General features: G+C 43.7%; 1 protein-coding gene across 3 annotated transcripts; it reads left to right on the top strand.

Annotated features, from left to right (window-relative positions):
* Window positions 1–3,155: 3,155 nt before the first annotated feature.
* On the top strand, window positions 3,156–19,009 carry LOC123970369 (NACHT, LRR and PYD domains-containing protein 12-like). Of its 3 annotated transcripts, XM_046048381.1 has the most exons (14): window positions 3,161–3,291; window positions 3,372–3,452; window positions 3,753–3,920; window positions 5,026–5,124; window positions 7,233–7,364; window positions 7,481–7,534; window positions 7,646–9,401; window positions 9,494–9,667; window positions 11,668–11,835; window positions 12,620–12,784; window positions 13,807–13,980; window positions 14,964–15,137; window positions 15,488–15,658; window positions 16,885–19,009. In XM_046048381.1, exons 4-14 carry the CDS (start codon window positions 5,076–5,078, stop codon window positions 17,105–17,107), a joined length of 3,240 nt encoding a protein of 1,079 aa, XP_045904337.1. In that variant the 5' UTR covers window positions 3,161–3,291; window positions 3,372–3,452; window positions 3,753–3,920; window positions 5,026–5,075; the 3' UTR covers window positions 17,108–19,009. The 3 variants fall into 3 exon arrangements, 2 of the variants coding, with proteins under 2 accessions (XP_045904337.1, XP_045904338.1); XR_006824949.1 differs by lacking the exon at window positions 16,885–19,009 and having other exon boundaries at window positions 3,156–3,291; window positions 13,845–13,980; window positions 15,488–15,628; XM_046048382.1 differs by lacking the exon at window positions 3,753–3,920.
* The last annotated feature ends 954 nt before the right edge of the window (window positions 19,010–19,963 follow it).

Genomic DNA, 19,963 nt, shown 5'->3' with positions numbered 1-19,963 from the left:
ACCGGGGACAGGAGAGGAAGTGGAGAGGACCGGGGACAGGAGAGGAAGTGGAGAGGACCGGGGACAGGAGAGGAAGTGGAGAGGACCGGGGACAGGAGAGGAAGTGGAGAGGACCGGAGACAGGAGAGGAAGTGGAGAGGACCGGAGACAGGAGAGGAAGTGGAGAGGACCGGGGACAGGAGAGGAAGTGGAGAGGACCGGGGACAGGAGAGGAAGTGGAGAGGACCGGGGACAGGAGAGGAAGTGGAGAGGACCGGGGACAGGAGAGGAAGTGGAGAGGACCGGAGACAGGAGAGGAAGTGGAGAGGACCGGGGACAGGAGAGGAAGTGGAGAGGACCGGGGACAGGAGAGGAAGTGGAGAGGACCGGGGACAGGAGAGGAAGTGGAGAGGACCGGAGACAGGAGAGGACCGGAGACAGGAGAGGACCGGAGACAGGAGAGGAAGTGGTGAGGACAGTCGGTGATCGTTCCCTCTGGCTGGATGAAGTCTGACGCTCCTGATTTTACGCACGGATCCGTGACGACAGAGAAATATAGAGATTAATGTCAATAAAGCATGCTGTCAATATTTTAGAGACCCCCCCAAAATATCAAAAATCATGCTTTTAAGGGAGCTGATGTCTTATTAAGAGGAGCTAAGCTCCCCCGTAGTTCACACCCTGAGCATAGTATAATCAAAAAACAGGACAATAAAGGTCACGTATGGGACAACTCAATTAGGCCTAATATAAGGGATGTCCCAGCTAATACGGGACAGTTGGCAAACCTAACCCTAAGTGTGTCATGAAAAGTCCTTTAGTGCGGTCGCAGAGTTGCAGCGTGAAACCAAACCAAAACTCACCGAATGTATCAAAATGTTTCAAAACATGAACTTTGGTTGGGACCTTGTTGCTGACTTTCAGGTGTGAAAGCTCCCTAAGCCAAAAGGCAAGACAGAAAAATCCTAAAGCACAAGAGGACACTGGGACGTGCAAAAAACAAGGAGAGGGCACAGACTAAATACACAAGTGAAACTAATTAGGGCGGGACATGTTGTGTATATTTTTTGTCCTTAAAGCAATTGTTATCTTAATGATAGTTTATATTATAGTTTGATATAGTTTGAGTGTGATTATTGTGTTAATGATGTAACGTTAAATCATTCTCTCTGCATGTTTATTATATTATATTATTTATTATATATTATAAGCAGTCTGTACTCTGGGTCAAGGGCCAGAGACAGATAAGAAGTATCTGTTCACTGAGTTGCAGAAAGGCCAGAGAACAGAGAGAGATACGTGCCCGATGCATCAATATAACGAGTATCTGCCTGAAGAACACACGCGGTAACGCCATAAAATAGTCCACGTAGCTGAGCAACAGACAGCTGATTGTTTATGCCAAGAAATAGAAGTTTCAAGGAAACCCTTAGAGAGTGGAAAATTACTAATAAGACTGCAAGGGGAAACATTGGTTTGTGAAATATAATAAAACACGATATTGCAGTAGGGTCTTAAAAGCACCATAGTTGATTTAAAATGATTGTTGTATAACCAGAAAACATGTTAAGAAGATCAGAAAACATGATTGTTTCCCCAGAAAATTTGTTAGTCTTTTTAGAAAATGGAATCTTGTTTGTTGAAGTTTTAATGGTGTAAAATTATGCATGTGTGTCTTTGAAAAAATATGATTTTGACCTTCCAGAGGTTCTAATGGTGAATGTTAGGATGAGAGCATTCAAAACATAAAAACCATGTTATTTATAGTTAAAAACAGTTCACTAAAAATGATTAATAAAGATTTGAGTAAAACAGTACACTAAAGCTGCCACTAGATGTCAGCACAGACTAAGAAATTCACCATCGGAACAGGCCAGTCAGGGTGCGGTCAGCAAACATCAAGGAGGAGTAAAAATGTCGCCTAAGTGGGCGGAGATTGAGGATTATAAAAAGGAGGCGTTTGTTAACTGCACACTTAGGCCTGACGCCTGGGGCGAGTTCAATCTCGGTTTGCACCGGTTTGCAACATTTTCAGATTGAACTACACGTTTCCCTGCAACGTTCCACAACAGGCTACGAGATATGTTTTCTCACGTTTGGTGGGCGTGTCTCAGGTGTTATCCAGTCATCTGTGAAGAGTTTGTAAACACAACGGCGTTAAGAAGGCAGGGAAATGCATTGCGCTTGCGTTCACAACAGGGTGTTCAGGGACCCACCGTTTCTGTTGAAAAACGTTTTGTCTGTGCCGAACTCGGCCCTGCTAGGATGCAACTTGGGTTTTTGTCTTTTAGTAGAATAAAAACTCTTTTGCACCGATTTTAGCCGGTTTTAGAGATTTTTTTTGGTCTCCAAGTTACTGATCATTTGGTGAGCTTCTTAAAGTGGTGGAGAGAAGTTTTGGGTTTTTAACTGGCCCTGAACTTTTCTTCGTCATGACCGAATAATTGTGTCAGCTTGATGAACATTCAGCATGAGCCTCCTCCTGAGACAATAACTTCATCGCAACAGTATAAGTGAGCGGCACTATATACTGCAGGGCAGACAAACGGGCAGGAAATCCGTTTTTGTTTTGGTTGTACTGTTGCACCGTCCTGACTCAACAGGAGACCTTGGATACGGGAGGCGGACGCGCTAACGAGATGGCTAAAACCCACGGGTAGAAACGTCACTTGCTAGTTTCCTGTATTACTTTGGTATTATACTCTCCTCTTGTCTCTGGTCACTTCACTTCCTGCTCTTGTGTTTTTCCCACTGGTTTGATGGTTTGCTCCATCTGTGACTTGTTAATTACCTCCCTTGTGTATTTAAAGGACCAGTCTGTAATATTTCTGAGGATCTACAGACAGAAATGCAATATAAGATCCATAACTATGTTTTCAGTGGTGTGTAAAGACCTTCCATAATAAACCATTATGTTTTTACCTTAGAATGAGACGTTAACCCTAACCCCCCGCCCCCACCCCAGTGTTGGATTATTAATAAACCTCTTAAGAACTGAACTTGTTCTGTTTGTTGACCTGAGTTTGAGTCCTAGTCTTAGTTTCCCTTTTTCTACACTTGAGAAACCATGAAAGAAAACTCACAAAGGCTAAAAGTACAGTAACACAAGACACTCGAGGAAGTATCATTTTACTGTGATGGGGTGACAGGCGGGCTTTTGGTCTAGTAATGCCCCAATCAGCTGCAACCTCTCAGGGAAGCTCCACCCCCTCTCTCTCCAGAAGCAGGCGCACACCTGTGGATCTCTAACAGGTGATTTACAGGGAGCACTCAGGATCTCTCTGTGGCCATCGTGATCCAGTGAGGGAGCAGGTAGGTCTTCTAGAAGTCATGCGTCAAGGCCGACAATATGTTAACTCATGTGAACGTGTTTTAATTTGTTTTCATCACAGGCATTTTAAGCCACTTGTCGTCCAGACCCTGTCGTGCTAAAGTCCACAGCAGAGGAGGCACTGGAGGTCGATAACCCTGAGGTAAAAAGATGCTATCTAGTAGAGCTATGCTGGTTTATTAGATTGTGTGTTTACAGGTGGCCTTTGATCACATGACTTATCGTACATGGCAGTGGCCCTAAACGAGTCAGAGCTGGGTTGTGAGGTAAATATCATCTGTAAGGTATTTAGCAGGTATGGTTTGTTAAAAAATAAATAAATACTAAAGTAATTACATTCTTGTAACTTTAGGATTGTATAGCTGCTGCTGTTTTACCTGCCTGATCAACTGCTGCTATTTGTGCTTGTACTTCTGTATCTTATTTTATGAGACCGTTACAGGTGGATGGGCCCTGTGAATGTTTTTGCCTGCTGATGATAAGGTCTGCTACGGGGGTGGCCATTGTCCCTTTTTGTTTTTGTTTGGCTATATGATTTCCCTCAGTTCATCAGCCTGACGGACAGGGTGGTGGCTTTTGGGAGCCCCTTTCCCCTTCACTGCATGTGTTGGTGAGTGTATGACAGCTGTATGTAGTGTGTCAAGGCACCCGGGCGGCCCACAGGTAACTTCCTGCATGTCCGGCTTCTGTAGATGCTCAGGTTGCTTTTATCCTTGAGTGTTTCTGGCAGCGTTGGCATCTACATCTTGGTGGTGGTTTGAGCTTGTGTAATGAATGAAATTGCCCAAAAACCTGTTGGTTTTTTTTAATTTTATTTATTTTTTCATATATTAAAATAAGTCCTCCTTCCAGTCGAAACTCATGTCTCTGAATCTTAATTGTCGGGAACCTACGGCAACTGTTAGTTAGCTATTTGGGGGTTTGAACCCGTCACTCTTTGCCTCGGTTACACTTCGACAGACCCAAAACCACAGCTTAAAGCTGATGGCAGGCGTCCAAATGAATTTTCTCTTCACCTGAACATGCCTCAACAAACATGTTCAGCGTCTCCTTTCCTACCTTTCCTACCTTCCCTTGTTTCCACCCTCCTCTAAATCCTCCCTTCCTTTGACTCAATCGTCTGAACACTGTAGGAAATGAAGTCTCAGCTTTTGGGAAATGTTTTCATTGATTGCACTATTTCACCAGCAGATGTCGCTCACGTCACATTCACGGTGTTCACCGGCCCTTTAAGTGGTGAACACGTTCAATTTCATCTACTGCAAAGTCTCAAACACACCAACCATCCTGATCACTCTGACCTTCATGTGGTAGCGATGCAAATTTCTTCTATGCCATTAATTCCAGGTTTGGTTTCAGGGGTGGGGAGTTATCGTGCTTTCCATAATGGTAGTATCCAAAGAATGATGTGTAATGAGTAAAAATGCACCAACTTTACTTTATAATTTATGGTATATTATCTCAGTTCACTCTGATGAATAAAATGGGCGTTACCACAAAGCAAAATCACTTCCTGGTTACATTATTAAAGGCAAATCTAGGCAGAAAGCTCAGGTGGAAAGTGAAGGAAGCAACTTCTGACTTTAGTTTCTGACCTTTTTGCTCATTAAAATTAACTGGGCTTAAAGGAAAACTTTTAAAATTAGTATTTTATAAACCGTTTGACAGAAAGCCACTACTTTTATTTCAGTTCCTTGTAACTATTTTCTGTGCAGTGTTTGTTCTTTACTCGTGAGGTCAGAGGAGCTGGGTGAAAGGATGCAGGATGGGAAACTCGGCTGGCCGGGACGTTGTTCCTGTAACATCACAGTGTGGTAAGATGCATTCCATGTTAACACTTGGTTTATGAGCTCGCTTCTGTGTAGAAACGGTCATAGTGAGTGTTCAGCTCTGTCAAAAATAGAAAGTCCACAATGAGACTGTGATGACTAACTGTGAAACTTAACAAGACTCAACCTGTTTGGACAGGAAGGCGGAAACAAAACTAACCTGTCAGCCCGTCTGAGGAGGGTTATTCTGATCACTGTGGAACAAAAACAGGTCCAAAGATGTTCAGATATAATGTCACAGCTTTTGGTCTCCATGAAGACAAATACATGTAAATAAAATGCTTTTACAGAAAGTCTGAGTTTGCAAATGTCAGATAAATATTTGCACTCTGGATCTCCGTTAAAAGAAAAGGAACCATCAAGTCTACACAGGAGGCGTTTCAGACCTGTTTCAGCTGTTTAATGAATTTAACACACTTCCTGTTTAATCAATGCAGCAACTGTCTGGTTCCTTTTATTTTTCAGTACTTTGTACTCTGTGCAAATCTGCAACTTAAAGATAGAAACAGCAGATTAATGTGAAAACAAACTCAAGCAAACAAGCAAAACATATAGTTGACTTCGTGTGTGTGAGACCACCAGGAACTTGAACCAAATTAGAAAGCATATTTTATATTTTCAATCTAATTATCTCAAGTTAAACTTCCTGGTCCAATGAGGGCAAATGGTTCTTACTATCAGCCTTTCATTCATTTGTGATAACTATTGTGCTGCGAGGTTTCAGAAGTGCGCAAACACAAACTGTGACTCAGCGGCAGGTTTTTGTTTCTGTGGTTTTCCTGTTTAAGAGCTCAAGCAGGTCTGAACACAGCCGACACAGCTCACATGCCGACTCTTTCCTTTAGTGAGTCTCCTGAAATAAAGAATTCAATCCAGACGTCTTTTTAAGGGTTTTATTCTTTGCAAAGGATCAGACAGACAGAGTGCAAACACTCTGCAGTGTAAGACAAAGAGCCAGAGAAGAAACAGGTGACTTTATATTACGCAGCTGTCTCAGGGAGGAAGGGACCAACTGTCCTGAGATGAAGTCCCAACAAGGACAGTCGGATAAGAAAACTCTGAGCGTCTTTCCCATGGGAACCTTCACCTAGCTGCAACCTAATGGAATGATCAAAACCACACAGTGAAACATTGGTCTATAATAATGAAGCCTGCAGGGTGAAACAGTAATCCATCCCAACACACAGCAATAGTTCTGGAATAAGCACTTCCCTTCGCTTTTTGAAGCTTAAACGTTTTTGTTGTCATTTTTATGTTTTAAATATTAGATTTCATTAATTTGGAAGGTGTTCTTGGTATTCTGTCCACCCACAATACGTATAGAGGACACAAAACAACTCGGTGTCTTCATCTCTTACGATGACATGCTGCCAGTTCAACTGCATTCCCAGTAGTTTATGGATGGGATGGCTATTTTCAAAATCATGTGACTTTTTAGAGTAGCCAGCTATTTTTTTCCACAAAGTATCGCGAAGCTGGACCAAATTCTGAAGTTGTTGCTCAATAATGTTACTGTAGAATCCCCAGGCAGATTCCTTCCCCTTAGAAACCCTCAGTCACAGAGAGACGGCCCTGTTGTTCAGCCGGGGGCTCACAAGTACCCCCACACCGGGAACCTTTTACCACTACGGTCAGACCCTATCCATAGTTTTGGTTCCAGTTGGTTTGTGCGTAGAGGTAAAGTCGACTAACTCTTGTTGGTTCTGCTCCACCTCCCACACCAACTCCCTCCCCACCAGAAAGCTGACGTCCTTAGACCCAACTTTCATAGTCTGGGCTCAGCAAGACAAGGCCCAACCCTTACATCCAGCCTTGTGTCGGTCCAGCCACCAGGGAATCAACCCCCTCCCAGGCCTGGCTGCAGCAGAGGGCCCTGGTCTCTGAGTTCTGGGCCTTGGGTAGCCCTACCAGGGTCATGGAGGTTTTCAAACCCCTCCACTGTGTCAAGGTGTTGATTCTCCGAGGGGTCGTACCGTACGGAAGAAGTTGGCCCCCCAAAAAAAAACCCTCCTGAAAATGTGAAAGGAAACGTGTTTAAGTTTCTTAGTTCTGTTGGTCGAGAAAATCCCTGATTATTTTGTCTTTTCAATCAGCTGAAACTCAGAGGGAAGCAGGACGCTCACCACTGACCGCTGATCATGGAAGTCTCATCATCACACCTCAGTTTACGGGTATTGATGCGAAAGGGGATGCCAATCTAACCGTCAATGTCACCAACACATACGGTAAATGTATACCCTGAATTTATAAATCAAATAAATACATTATTTATGATTCATTATGTACTTAAAATGCTTAAAATGTACCCACCAAAATGAGATGTTGCATGTTTCTGTTTCAGTCCAACCTCCTGACAGGACAGACCAGACGAATGCCGTTTCTCCCAAAACTGAAGGTATTGTGCTGTTCAAAGACATAAAATGACCAAATGAAAGAAAAGGCTCTTCTGCTATTGAAACCAAGCTAAAGTAAATTATTTTGACCTTTTTTTTAATTCATCTTTCAGGAAACATCCAACGGTGCCAAGCTGAGCTAAAATCTTATCTTCAAAACATAACAAAAAATCTGTCTCAAGTCACAAAGGACGATGGGTCATCGACTCCTTTAAACAAGATCTACACCGAGCTTTACATCACAGAAGGAGGCAGCGGGGAGGTAAACAGTGAACACGAAGTGATTGAGTTAGAATGTAAAAGGTGTACGAGTGAGGAGAGGAAAATCCACCTCAATGACATTTTTAAACCGTTATCAAACGAAGAGAGTCCTCCACAGAGAGTTCTGACGAAGGGAATCGCCGGCATTGGAAAAACTGTGGCTGTGCAGAAATTCATTTATGACTGGGCCGCAGGAGAAGCCAACCAAACTACTCCGTTCATATTTCCGTTCACATTCAGAGACTTAAATTTAATAAAAGATAACTCTCACAGTCTTGTAACGTTAATAAATTACTATTTTGAAGAAGTGAAGGATTTGGAAACATCAGACTACAACAATTCAAGTGTTTTGTTCATCTTTGACGGGCTGGACGAAAGCAAATTCCCTCTGGACTTTGAGAAAAACGAGATGTGCCGCAGTCTCACAAAGGCCACAACAGTAGACGTCCTCCTGACCAACTTAATCACAGGGAAACTGCTGCACAAAGCCTCGGTCTGGATCACAAGCAGACCCGCCGCCGCCACCAGGATTCCCTCCGAGTACATCAACAGGGTGACGGAGGTACGAGGATTTAACGACGAGCAGAAGGACGAGTACTTCCGGAAGAAAGTCAGCGACAAGGATGTGGCTCAGAAGATCTTAGATCATCTTCATTCAAAGCCGTTGAGAAGTCTGTACATCATGTGCCACATCCCTGTGTTCTGCTGGATTTCAGCCACGGCTCTCCAGAGTCTCCTGACAGAAAACCGGCGAGGTGAGCTGCCCAAGACTGTGAGTGAAATGTACACACACTTCCTGATCATCCAGACGAAGCTCAAAGATTATCAGGATGGTAAAACGGACAAAGGTGTCATCATGAAGCTGGGAAAGCTGGCATTTGAACAGCTACGGGAGGGCAACATAATCTTCTGTGAGAATGACTTGAAGAGTTGTGAAATTAGTCTGGAACAAGCTGCAGTTTATTCTGGAGTTTGTACAGAGATCATAAGAAAAGAATATGGTCTTCACAAACAGGAGGTTTACTCGTTCATACATTTAAGTGTCCAGGAGTTCCTCGCCGCTCTGTATGTTTTGGAGACCTTCATAGATCGCGGAGAAAATCTGCTTCCCAGCCAGACAAGTGTGAAAGCATCGGAGAGAGGAGAACTTCCTCTCATCTTCCTCCACAAGAACGCCACGGATATGGCTTTGGTCAGCAGTTATGGACAGTGGGACTTGTTCCTGCGCTTCCTGCTCGGCCTGTCAAAGGACACAAACCAGGAGCTTCTTCAGAAAGCATTTAGATTTAAAGGAAGACGTCCGCTGAGCAGCCACGAGACAATCGCCTACATTCACGAGAAGATCAAGAAACTGTCTTACACCGACACGAGCATCAATCTGTTCCACTGTTTAAATGAGTTGGGTGACCGTACCCTGGTGGATCAAGTCCAGAAGTACCAGAGCTCTAGAGATGTTAGTAAAATCTCTCCTGCACATTGGTCAGCTCTGGCATTTGTGCTGCTTGTTTCCAATGAAGCGCTGGACGTCTTTGACCTGAAGAAATACTCTGGATCAGATGAGGTTCTGGAGAGGCTGCTGCCCGTGCTCAAAGCATCTAAGACGGCCTTGTAAGTATTTGGCCTCGAGAAACCCGACTGCTCTGAAGCTCTCAGGCTGCGTCAGACCACAATGTTAACGGTCACTTTGTTTTTCACTTCAGGCTGAGCGACTGCAGCCTCACTGACAGATGTTGCAGGTATATTTCATCTGTGCTCAGTTTGGAGTTGTCGGGTCTGGAGGACTTAGACCTGAGCCGAAATAAACTGCAGGACTCTGGAATAGCTCTGCTCTCTGAGGGTCTAAAAAGTCCCGCCTGCAAACTCCAGAGACTCTGGTAGGAGCATCCAGATGTACAGTATGAGTGTGTTTGACTGTGGGACACTGTGGCACAGGGGGTAGAGCGGTTTGCCCATTAATCGGAGGTTTGATCCCCAGGCTCCTCCAGTCTGGGTCAAGTTTCTGAACCCTGGCTGTTCCATCGGTGTGTTCATTTCTGTTATGAATGACATCTCATCAAGTTCAAACTATCCATTATTATTCATTATCCATCCATTATCTGTAACCGCTTATCCGTGCAGGGTCGCGGGGGGCTAGAGCCAAACCCTAGCTGCCGCCACAGTCTTTGTGCTCCTGTGTTACACTCAGTAACAGTTCCACCTTGTTGTCGGTCCATGCAAAGAAATTTCTGCTGTGGTTCTTCGTCTGTAGAACTTTATTCTTTCTCCAAATCTCCTGCAGCTGCATAGTAGACCATCAGCCTCCTGTTTACACCGGCACGCACATGCTCAGTGTACGTGAACGGCCACTCGATGTGCGTTTTCAGTCGTTTAATATAGAAGCAGATCAACTCTGATACGCATCTAAAATGAGCTCGAGTTTAGTATCCGAGCCGCTCCCGGGAGCAGACTCCTCAAACTCTGCATTACATTTGTTTTTGTCCCGTCTCGCTCCTCCACATCCACACATATTACATATTTAAACAATAGTGTGTTCTACCCTACAACACCGCTAAAGAAATAAGACTGAAATCAGAAATAAGACATCATCTTGATATTAATAGAAAGTGTGTGTGCATAAGACAAAAGAGAGGTAACATCAACGCAAGCACAAGTTCGTGTGCTGGATCACATGGTGACCTTCAGAGCTGCAGCTTTCTCGCAAGGGTCCCTCTATATTCACAAATCTAGTCTCCTACACTTATCAGGCCCTCCTTACCCGGGCCATCCATCGTCAACCGCTTATCCTGCGTACAGGGTCGCGGGGGGCTGGAGCCAATCCCAGATGACATCGGGCGCAAGGCGGGGTCCACCCTGTACAGGTCGCCAGTCCACACATAGACAAACAACCAGTCACACTTTGGACGGTGGGAGGAAGCCAGAGCACCCAGAGAGAACCCACGCAGACACAGGGAGAACATGCAAACTCCACACAGAAAGGCCCAGAACGACCAACGACCTTCTTGCTGTGAGGCGACAGTGCTAACCACCTCGCCGCCCTCCTTACCCGGGCCTCCTATGTTTATAAATCTTATAAAGGTTACTCTTATCGAGCCTGGACCCAGGTGCTATCAACTTTATGTGAGAGTCCAACAAGGCCTCATTGTCTCTCGTTTGGATGTCTGATTTATTTTGGATCCTGGTCGTCCCCCTAACTTCCCCTTCGGCCAATTAGCAAAAGTGCTTGACTGGCCGGGCGTGTGACTGAAAGACACAGGCTGCACTCTGGTCACACTTTGTCTGAGCATTAAATATGACCATTACGTATGAAAGATGATTATCCAACAAGATTAATATTATCTCAATAATCATAATCAATAAAACACCAACTAATGATTAATATTCAAATAACATCAGTATTTCAACAACACAGAAAGACCAGCTGATTCGTGGCTGCCTCCATTCATTCACAACTTAACTGTACTGGGAAAAAGATAAGACGATTTATGAGGCTGTTTCCCTGCACATCTTTTAGTTTTACTGCAACAGGATTTAACATAAATAATTATCCAAAGAAATGTTTTGTCCACAGTGTAGAAACTTGTCCTTGCTTCACAGCAGCAGGAATAAACAAGAAATCATTAAATCCCTAAAACACAGGCTAAAAGAAGTTAACCATGAATTCAACATTTGAACTGCATTTGGAAGGAAAGACTGGACATATTTGGCTGTTCCGTAACATTATATTTTCTCCTACGTTAGAGAAAGAAATGATCTCCAGATTCCATAAAGATCTAAATCAGCAATTTAGATTCTGGCCTGATGAGACCATCAGGCTGACAAACTTATTTTCTGGTGTAACCCATAACAAACTCTTTTTGTTTCTCTTTGTGTGAAGTCTGAAAGAATGTGGCATTACAAAAAAGGGATGCCAATCTTTGGCCAGTGGTCTGGCTTCAAACCCGTCCCACCTGAGGGAGCTGGATCTCAGCGAGAACAGATTTCATGATGAAGGACTGGAGCTACTCTCAGAAGTTCTCAACAAATGCTCTTTGGAAACCCTCAGGTAACCTTTTAACATCAATGTGATTTTTTTTTTATTCTTTGAGTCTTACCAGTGGAGCCTCCCAACTCCTCACATATGGACGCTTGGTCAAGACCCCTTTTTGACGCCCTGGGTACCCCTTCAGTGTGGTTTTGGGCTCAAAACAATGTTGCGAAACATCGCAATTTTGCAACGGCAAGGCAATTTAATCAGGTTTAGGCACCAAAAGTAGTTTGTTAGGTTTAGGAAAAGATCATTGATCTTTGGGTTTAAATAATTAAGTTACGTACGTCAGTTAACTTACGCACTTTAAGTAACGTTACGTGTGTAACTTATGCAACTGATGTAACCTAATGTATAAAAGAAATTCAATGTTTTTGTTTCACATGGGAAACGAACACCAGTCTCCTGACTGAATGTCCGGTTTCTGGCCCTTCATCCGCCCCAGCCACCACCTTACTAAGGCTTTTCTGTTAAATATCCAATACCCACCTTTAGCATTAAAAAGTGACACTTCGCCCAGAGCACTGAGCTATGACGCAAAGGGGCTCCCCTGTGTGTTACAAACTGGTGACACCAACTGGTCTTGACCATGCGTCCATATGTGACAACTTGGGAGTGAGCTCGGGTTGGGAAAAGACACGGGGTCCTGTTGAACTCTAAAGGGTTCGTGCTCTGGAGAGCAGGGAAGGGATCGGCGTGTGTCCCAGCAACCTGTCCATAAGGTTATTGTGTAAAGAGGAACTTTTGCCCTGATCATGGCCACCTTACCAGCAGCTGAGTCAGGTGTCTCTTCTGTCTGCAGGTTGTGTAAGTGCGGCATCACAGGGAAACCTCTGGCTTCAGCTCTCAGCTTGAACCCATCCCACCTGAAAAACCTGGACCTGAGCAGGAACAGTCTTGGAGCTCAGACAGTCTCTCAGCTCTGTGGCTTTCTGAAGCATCCTGACTGCCAGCTGGAGAGATTATGGTAAGCTGTGGGGAAGGTAAGACTCTGTGTTCAAATCATTAGGGCTTTAAAGGAAAACCTACCACTATTAACTCTCCACTGTGACCTAAACCCAGACGACTACAGATGGACAACAAGTAATCAAGTAATTTCTTATTTTCGATGGAGCTAGGCTAGCAGATTCCCCTAGCTTCTAGTCTTTGTGCTAAGCTAGGCTAAACCTGGCCTTATGGTGCGTTCCATTTGACATGGGAAGACGGAATTTATGAGTTCAAAGTCGGAAACTTCAAAGGGAACGCCCCCTTAAGTCGGACTTCCAACTTGGAAAGTCGGGAGAACCGCACTGCCCAACTTGTTAAATGGAACGCCGTCAACTCGGGTGCGACATCATTCCCAGCTCTGACCATTATCTCTGAAATGGACGCAGAGAGTGACACCTTATGAATCAGTTTTCTCTTTTTGTGTACTTCGAATTGCTCTAAGCTTATTTAAACATTTACTTTTGTGGCAAGGGGTGGTGGCGGTCGAGGAGGAATCACCAACAGAATCCGACAGACAACGCCTTGTGGGGACTTCCACCCCAGGAAATGTTTTATTTGTACTTTGACTAAAACCCCAGTTTAGCAAAGGCTAGTTCACTGACCGAAGTAAGTAATAGTTAATTAATAGTTAGATCATTGATAACTGGAAGTGCCTGGAAAGAGGATGGTTAAAAATGAAAAACAAATGAAAGAAATCAAAACAATAGACCAATTGGCTATATTTTTAAAATACCAGCAAACCAACAGGGAGTGCCGCCTTGAGGCACTGCAGCCAATTTATACTACTAATGATTAACAATGATTAAAATCCTACTAACTAAACTAAACTGAGGCAAAACAGCAGCTGCCACTCCAGGCAGGGGAACTGTCAGCCAGGTAGACGCCAATAATGCAGACGGCTACAAAACATGCACCAGGTTTTTAACTCGATCACCTAAAAGTCACAGAGAGGATCCATGTGGCAACTGAAAAGAATAAAAAACATTTACTATTTTTGTAAAGGCTTTATAGGACAGACTTAACAAAGGCGTGTGCTGCAGCTCTGGCCTCAGCTCTGGCTTCCAAACCCGCCCAGCTGAGGGAGTTGGATCTGGGAGGGAACATCCTGGAGGACGCCGGAGTGATGGAGATCGCTGCTCTGCTGAAGGATCCAAACTGCAGAGTGGAAACACTGAGGTGAGACGGTCCTCATACTTCAAAGAATCTTAATAGTAAGGTCCTAGACCTCAGGTAACAATCAAACAACCAGCCAGGCCTGAGTACAGCGAGCCTACAGCTTTGGCCAAGGCATCAGTTCTGTTTGGGCGCAGCCTGAAGGAATGATGTGGGGCCTCTGCCATGAAGACTCTCATGTTGCAAGAATAGGTGCAGAGGTCTGGGGCTTTGCCAGCTAGTTGGTGATGAAGCCAGGGAATCCTGCAATTTGATTTGTTTTCAATTCTTGAAGTCATTATTTAATATACAGTTGATTCTCAATTCAAAATCAATTCAATAAACAGAACAAGGACTCTATTTTCAGTCTCTTACTCCAAAAAGTGTGAGCCAAACCATTCAGCCACTTCTGTAGTCCACTGAGTAACATGAAACATGCTGTAAACTGAAGGTCGCAGACTGGATCAGAGGCTCCCCAAATTCAAACTGGTTTAGAATGGGGGAGCCTCTGATCAGAAACCCCCGCAGCAGCCAATGAGAGCGAGCTGAGCGGGAAGCGTCCTCAGCGTGTTGCGTATCTGCTCTTTAAAATGCATAAACCTGCTGATTCCCCTCTTCTCAGCCTCGAGTTCATCCACAGTTTGATTCTCTTCAAAACACAGCACACGGGAACTGCAGCACTTCAGCACTCACTTCACTGTTGATTGGTCAGATCAGAAAAGATGACTTGCTACACTTTAAATCATCCAGATGGCTGAAACTTCATTTTTTCTGTCATGCTTTAGAAGCGAGTGTCTGTCATTTATGGAGCACGTCCGTGGTATTTCCATATACAGGGGGACAGAGCAGCTGGCAGGTTGACAAATACGTCCTGATTTGAATGACATCAGTGTTAAGTCGTCCATCCCACATGAAAAACTGAGCCACTGGGTCAGAGGTCAGAGGTCAGGGTCTGGAGCTGCCGCTGCATGTTACCGCCTGTAAGTTAGAACTGTTTTCTCCAACAGACTGGCGGGCTGTCGGTTCACAGAGAGCGTCTGTGCTGCGCTGGCTTCCAGTCTGAAGTCAAACCCCGCCCACCTGAGAGTTCTGGATCTGGCGAGAAATAAACTTCAAGACGCTGGTGTCGAACACCTTTCTGAGTTCTTGGCAGAGCCACTTTGTCAACTGGAGACACTAAAGTGAGTTTTGTGGCCTTCATCACACTTTCACACACATTCAGGTGTGCAGAGATGGTTTTCATGTATTCAACCACCACAATCTGCAGGACACAAACATGGTTTATAACCTGGCCGGGTGTTTGTGTGATACTCTGGACAAAATGTTCAGACAGACCAAACCACAAAAAACATCGACAACAGTGTGAATTTACAGATAAAACTCAAACATTTATCCAATTAGTTTAAAAAAACATAAGAAATCTGTCGTTGCCTCAGTCAGGGCTCCATTTGGTTGAATTCCTCCCTTGTTAAAGAATCTTTCAGAAACAAAAACTATGATCTGAAAACTTTTTTTATTTGTCTCCTTTAAGCCTGAAATGCTGCACGTTAACGGAAGCCTGCTGCCGGTCTTTGACCTTCGCCCTCAGCTGCTCCTTTGCTCTCAAAGAGCTCGACCTGAGCTACAACTCGCTGAAGGACCAGGGTGTGAAGCTGCTCTCTGATTGGCTGCGGAAACCCCAGTGTGGACTGCAGATACTGAGGTGAGTCTTTTCTGTAATTCTGGTCACCAAACGAAACTTCTAAGTACGACATGTACTGTACAATACAATGAAAGGAGAAGCCAATAGGTCATATAAAGCCATGCATAAAAAAATAGTATTATGGATTATCTTTAATGGGACCACTGAAAGCTAAAGCTGGATTTATGATCAACATAAGGGGTTGACAGAAGTTTTGATTTACAGTTGTGCATTGGATTTCACCTGTTATCACCTCTGTAACGCTAGACGCAAGTATCTGGCTTTATACTCCCCACAGTGTCCAACTTTTTTACGGAGCACATTTATAAAAAACAACAGGTATTGGCCAAAGTGCTTTAGAGAAGGGAAATAAATGGAAATAACTGTAACAGACATCTTTGTTGTATTAATAATTAAGGGGATTTTGGCATCAAATGTTACAAGTGGGCCTCAAACCGGGATTTAAAAGTGGCGTTAGATGTGGAGGATCTGATAGTTAGAATAAACTGTTCCACAGTCTTGGAGCAGCAATGGAAAAAGTTCGGTCACCTTTTGGCTTTTGATCAGGAGGAGGAACTGATCAGGGAATCTGGATTGAGGAGATGATGCCAATCCATGCAGAGATTTGAAAACAAACTCAAGAATATTAACAACAACTCTATATTTTACTGGTAACCAGTGAAGGGAGACCAGTACCAGGGAGATATGGTCTCTCATCTTGGTACCAGTGGAGTCCTGCTGCGGAGTTATGAAGCAGCTGTGGGCGAGTTAGAGAAGACCAATGGACTCTGAAATAAAAAAAGCCTATGACCATCAGCCTGATGTGGGAAATGCTACTGCTAATGACAGAATTTATTAGTTTGTCAAATTGTAATGCTGATTCAGAAAATTGCACCCAGATTTCAGAAACTTGGAGACAAAGGCCCAAGAAAAATGAGGATAATAAGGACTTTCTCTCATTAAGCTGGAGAAAAGTCATGTGCGAGTATAGCTGCATGTCATCTGCATATAAACGAAAAAGGATGTATTTTCCAAAAGCAGACAGCAGTGGAAGCATGTACAGTGTATTAAAAATAAAATGGTGCCTAAGATGGAACCTTGGGGTTCACCACAGGAGACCGAACAGTAAAGGAAAAGCGCAACAGACCTTAACTATCTTTGAGGTGTCCACGTGTACGACTTTGAGACACCTGACAGCCAAAATTAAAGTTGTTAATGTGACTATTAAAACAGTTGTTCTCTGTCAGGTTGTCGGAGTGCACAGCGAGCAGCTGCGAGTGTCTTGCCTCGGCTCTGAGGTTGAACCCTTCGCACCTCAGAGAGCTGGAGCTGAGCAAGTCTCATCCAGGAGACTCGGCTCTGCAGCTGCTGTCGGATCTACAGAAGGACAAAGATTACAGTCTGCAGACCCTGACGGTGACACCGAGACCTGTTCCTTCCAGCGACATTCTCCATCCTTCCACCAGATGACCTCAGACTTTCACTTTCACCTGTTTCCACTTTCCCTCACCAGCCCTGCAGTTACAGTATATTTACTGCCCTTCGATTGTTATGGTTTTGGGTTTAGTGTTGGTATTTGCTGTTTTCTTTTGGTAAGTCTTTGCTACCTGCCTCTCCTCTCCTTTCACTTCACTTCCTGCTCTTGTGTTTTCCCGCTGGTTTAATTGGTTGCTCCTTCCTGATTAATTTCACCTGTGTCTCGTTACAGCGTCCTCTTGGGTTTTTAGTTTGTCTAGTTCCCTCACCCAGTTTGTCGATGTCTTTGGACTTGTGTCCAGCCATTTTCCCAGTGTTAGATTGTCTGTGAATCCCTTGGATCCTGACTCTGCCGGACTCTGGAGTCTTGGTTGTACCTTTTTTTTGAAGTTGTTTCTTTGTTGGACTGCTTACCTGTTGGTTTTTTTTTTGTTGGTTTTTTTGTTTTGGCTACCTCATCACCAGGTTGTAAATCTTTGTTCATGTTGATTTGTTCAATAAATCCTTGAACTGAACCTGCTCTGCCCGAGTGTTCTGCGTTTGGGTCCAAATACCTGGTTGTCTCTTGTCTGCTCCCCTTTGTTTCCTGAATTCACCTGTGACCCTGACAATTCCTTCTAACACGAAAGCCTGTCAATCAACTCTTGACGAAACTTTCACACCTGACCTGTTTGGTCCCTTGACAACTGGACTTTTAGGGCTTTGGAGTTTTGTGATTTCCTGTTTTATTTTGAAACTATCCTTCCTTGTGTGTCCTGCGTAGCGTTGCTTCCTGTCTTTATGTTCCTTGGTTGATTGTTTGCCCCACCCTAATTCCACGCGTGTTTCATTAATCACCTCCCTCTTTGTGTATTTAAGTCAGTGTTTTATCATTGTTAGTTGTCGTTGCATTTCGTCAGCGTTCTAGTATTCCAGACAGATCTTTTGCTTCCTCGTATTTGTCAAATTACTTTTTTTATTACTTTATTTTGTTCGTTCTTGTGGATGGATTGCATATGCTATGCTGTTCTGGATTTGTTTGTGCTTTGTTTTAGACTTCCTGCCTCATTCATTGTAAGTTCACCCTTTAAGGTATTAAAAGTTGCAACCTGCATCTACTGTGCCCTGTAGATTGCCCTGTAGGTGTTCCTCGTTTGGCTCCAAATCCTCTGTTTTCCAGTGTCAGCGCTTGAGCTCGATGTTAAACAGAAGCTTTACTCTGTGAAGAAAGTTAACTGTAAATTATCTTGGCATTTAACAGTCGGACCAAAGCTTTAGAGGACGTCCACACACTGACACTACAGCTCCTTTACAGCTGAAAGAAATCTAAAGCTGTTTGACCTTAGTGACATATTAGTCTTAAAAATGGTTGTATTTAAAATAAACTATTTCATGAATGGACAATATTTGAAACATTTCATTAGTGTAATTAGATAGTCAGAGGGTGTGATCACATATTTAGGACACAACAGGATAAAAGATAAGAATGCTGCTTCTGCAGTGTAAAGTCAGAGACGTTGAGTGAAAAAGAATGAATCGCCTTTATTTAATAAAATAATCCTTTTATTTCTTCATGCTCAATAAAACCCTGAGTCATCTCTTTCACAGAAAGATTGAGAAGCTCGTTCTCGTCTTTAGGTACACAACAATCCCACTTCCTCGCTCCATACCTGATCAACATAGCAGGTTGACATCAGGGCCGATAAAGAGCATCTCTCGTTTTTGTAGAACAAAATGAACAACAAAATGAAAAACTCTTGTAAACAGACACAAAGCATGATGGAGGTGACCTGAAGTGTGTGATCTTTTTGCTTCAAACCTGAGTGGTGATCACAAACTAACTTGAACCTGACGGCAATCAGAAACCAGGATTACTGTAACTTCTTCTGTTCAGCCCAATAAATTTACTTCTGTCCATTGAGCAGTCAGTTTTGGCGTTTTATTGACTTCATTCTAGAAGAACTGTGGCTTGAACGGACGGTTGTCTGTGTAGACATCACATACTGCAGAATGAAAACACCCAGAAAAATAAAACCGTACAACCTGTCTACAGTAGTAGAGCACAATGCAACAGTAGCATTAACATGAAGAAATAACTTGTATTTCGGAGCCTGTGGACAAACAACTCTTCTCCTGTCATACGAGTAACAAATTCAGTTTTTTGGAGCAAAGCAAATTTCCTTTCTCAATAACATGAGATTTGTGGACAACTTCTTCTGGTTCTCCTTTGTCTCCAGGCTGGCAGTAACAACTTCATGATAAAACAGACTTGGACAGAATAGGAAGCCTGATATCCTCAGATAATGAATCCTGATCAGTACTAAACTGTTCAACATCTACAGATAACCTGACAGAGATGAGGACTCGATGTTTGAGACTCGGACTCGAGTCAGACTTAAGCTGCACACACAGTGACTTCAGGGCAACAAACACAAAAGTGTGAAAAGTGATAGTCCGCCGGAAAAACTGATTGTGCGTGCTCCCGCGGACAGCAATATATTAAAGCTGTATTGTATTGCCCGGTCTCTTTACGACTACAGCTGCATCTGGATCAAACAGACATAACGTGCAAATATACATCACTTTATGTTCCTGGTAAGCAAAGGTAGGTCTATGTGAAACTGTACCATTTCTTTTAATGGAATAATCATAATTGTGGCCAAATAAGTATTAGCAGTTTATAGCGTAACCAGGCCTGACATTTACGAGACTTGACTTGGACTCTAGCTCAGTGACTTGACTTGGACTGTAGCTCAGTGACTTGAGACTTGACTTGGACTGTAGCTCAGTGACTTGAGACTTGACTTGGACTGTAGCTCAGTGACTTGAGACTTGACTTGGACTGTAGCTCAGTGACTTGAGACTTGACTT

Source organism: Micropterus dolomieu, linkage group LG04, assembly GCF_021292245.1.
Source record: "Micropterus dolomieu isolate WLL.071019.BEF.003 ecotype Adirondacks linkage group LG04, ASM2129224v1, whole genome shotgun sequence".
NCBI lineage: Eukaryota > Metazoa > Chordata > Actinopteri > Centrarchiformes > Centrarchidae > Micropterus > Micropterus dolomieu.
The sequence above is the reverse complement of the archived record's forward strand: the minus strand, read 5'-3'. Positions and strand labels throughout refer to the sequence as shown.

Bases quoted from the DNA above. Each gene is read 5' to 3' on its own strand.
- LOC123970369 (XM_046048382.1), top strand. From the start codon at position 5,076: ATGGGAAACTCGGCTGGCCGGGACGTTGTTCCTGTAACATCACAGTGT. The intron at 9,668-11,667 runs GTAGGAGCATCC...CTTTGTGTGAAG, and splicing joins TGCAAACTCCAGAGACTCTG to TCTGAAAGAATGTGGCATTA. The intron at 12,785-13,806 runs GTAAGCTGTGGG...ATTTTTGTAAAG, and splicing joins TGCCAGCTGGAGAGATTATG to GCTTTATAGGACAGACTTAA.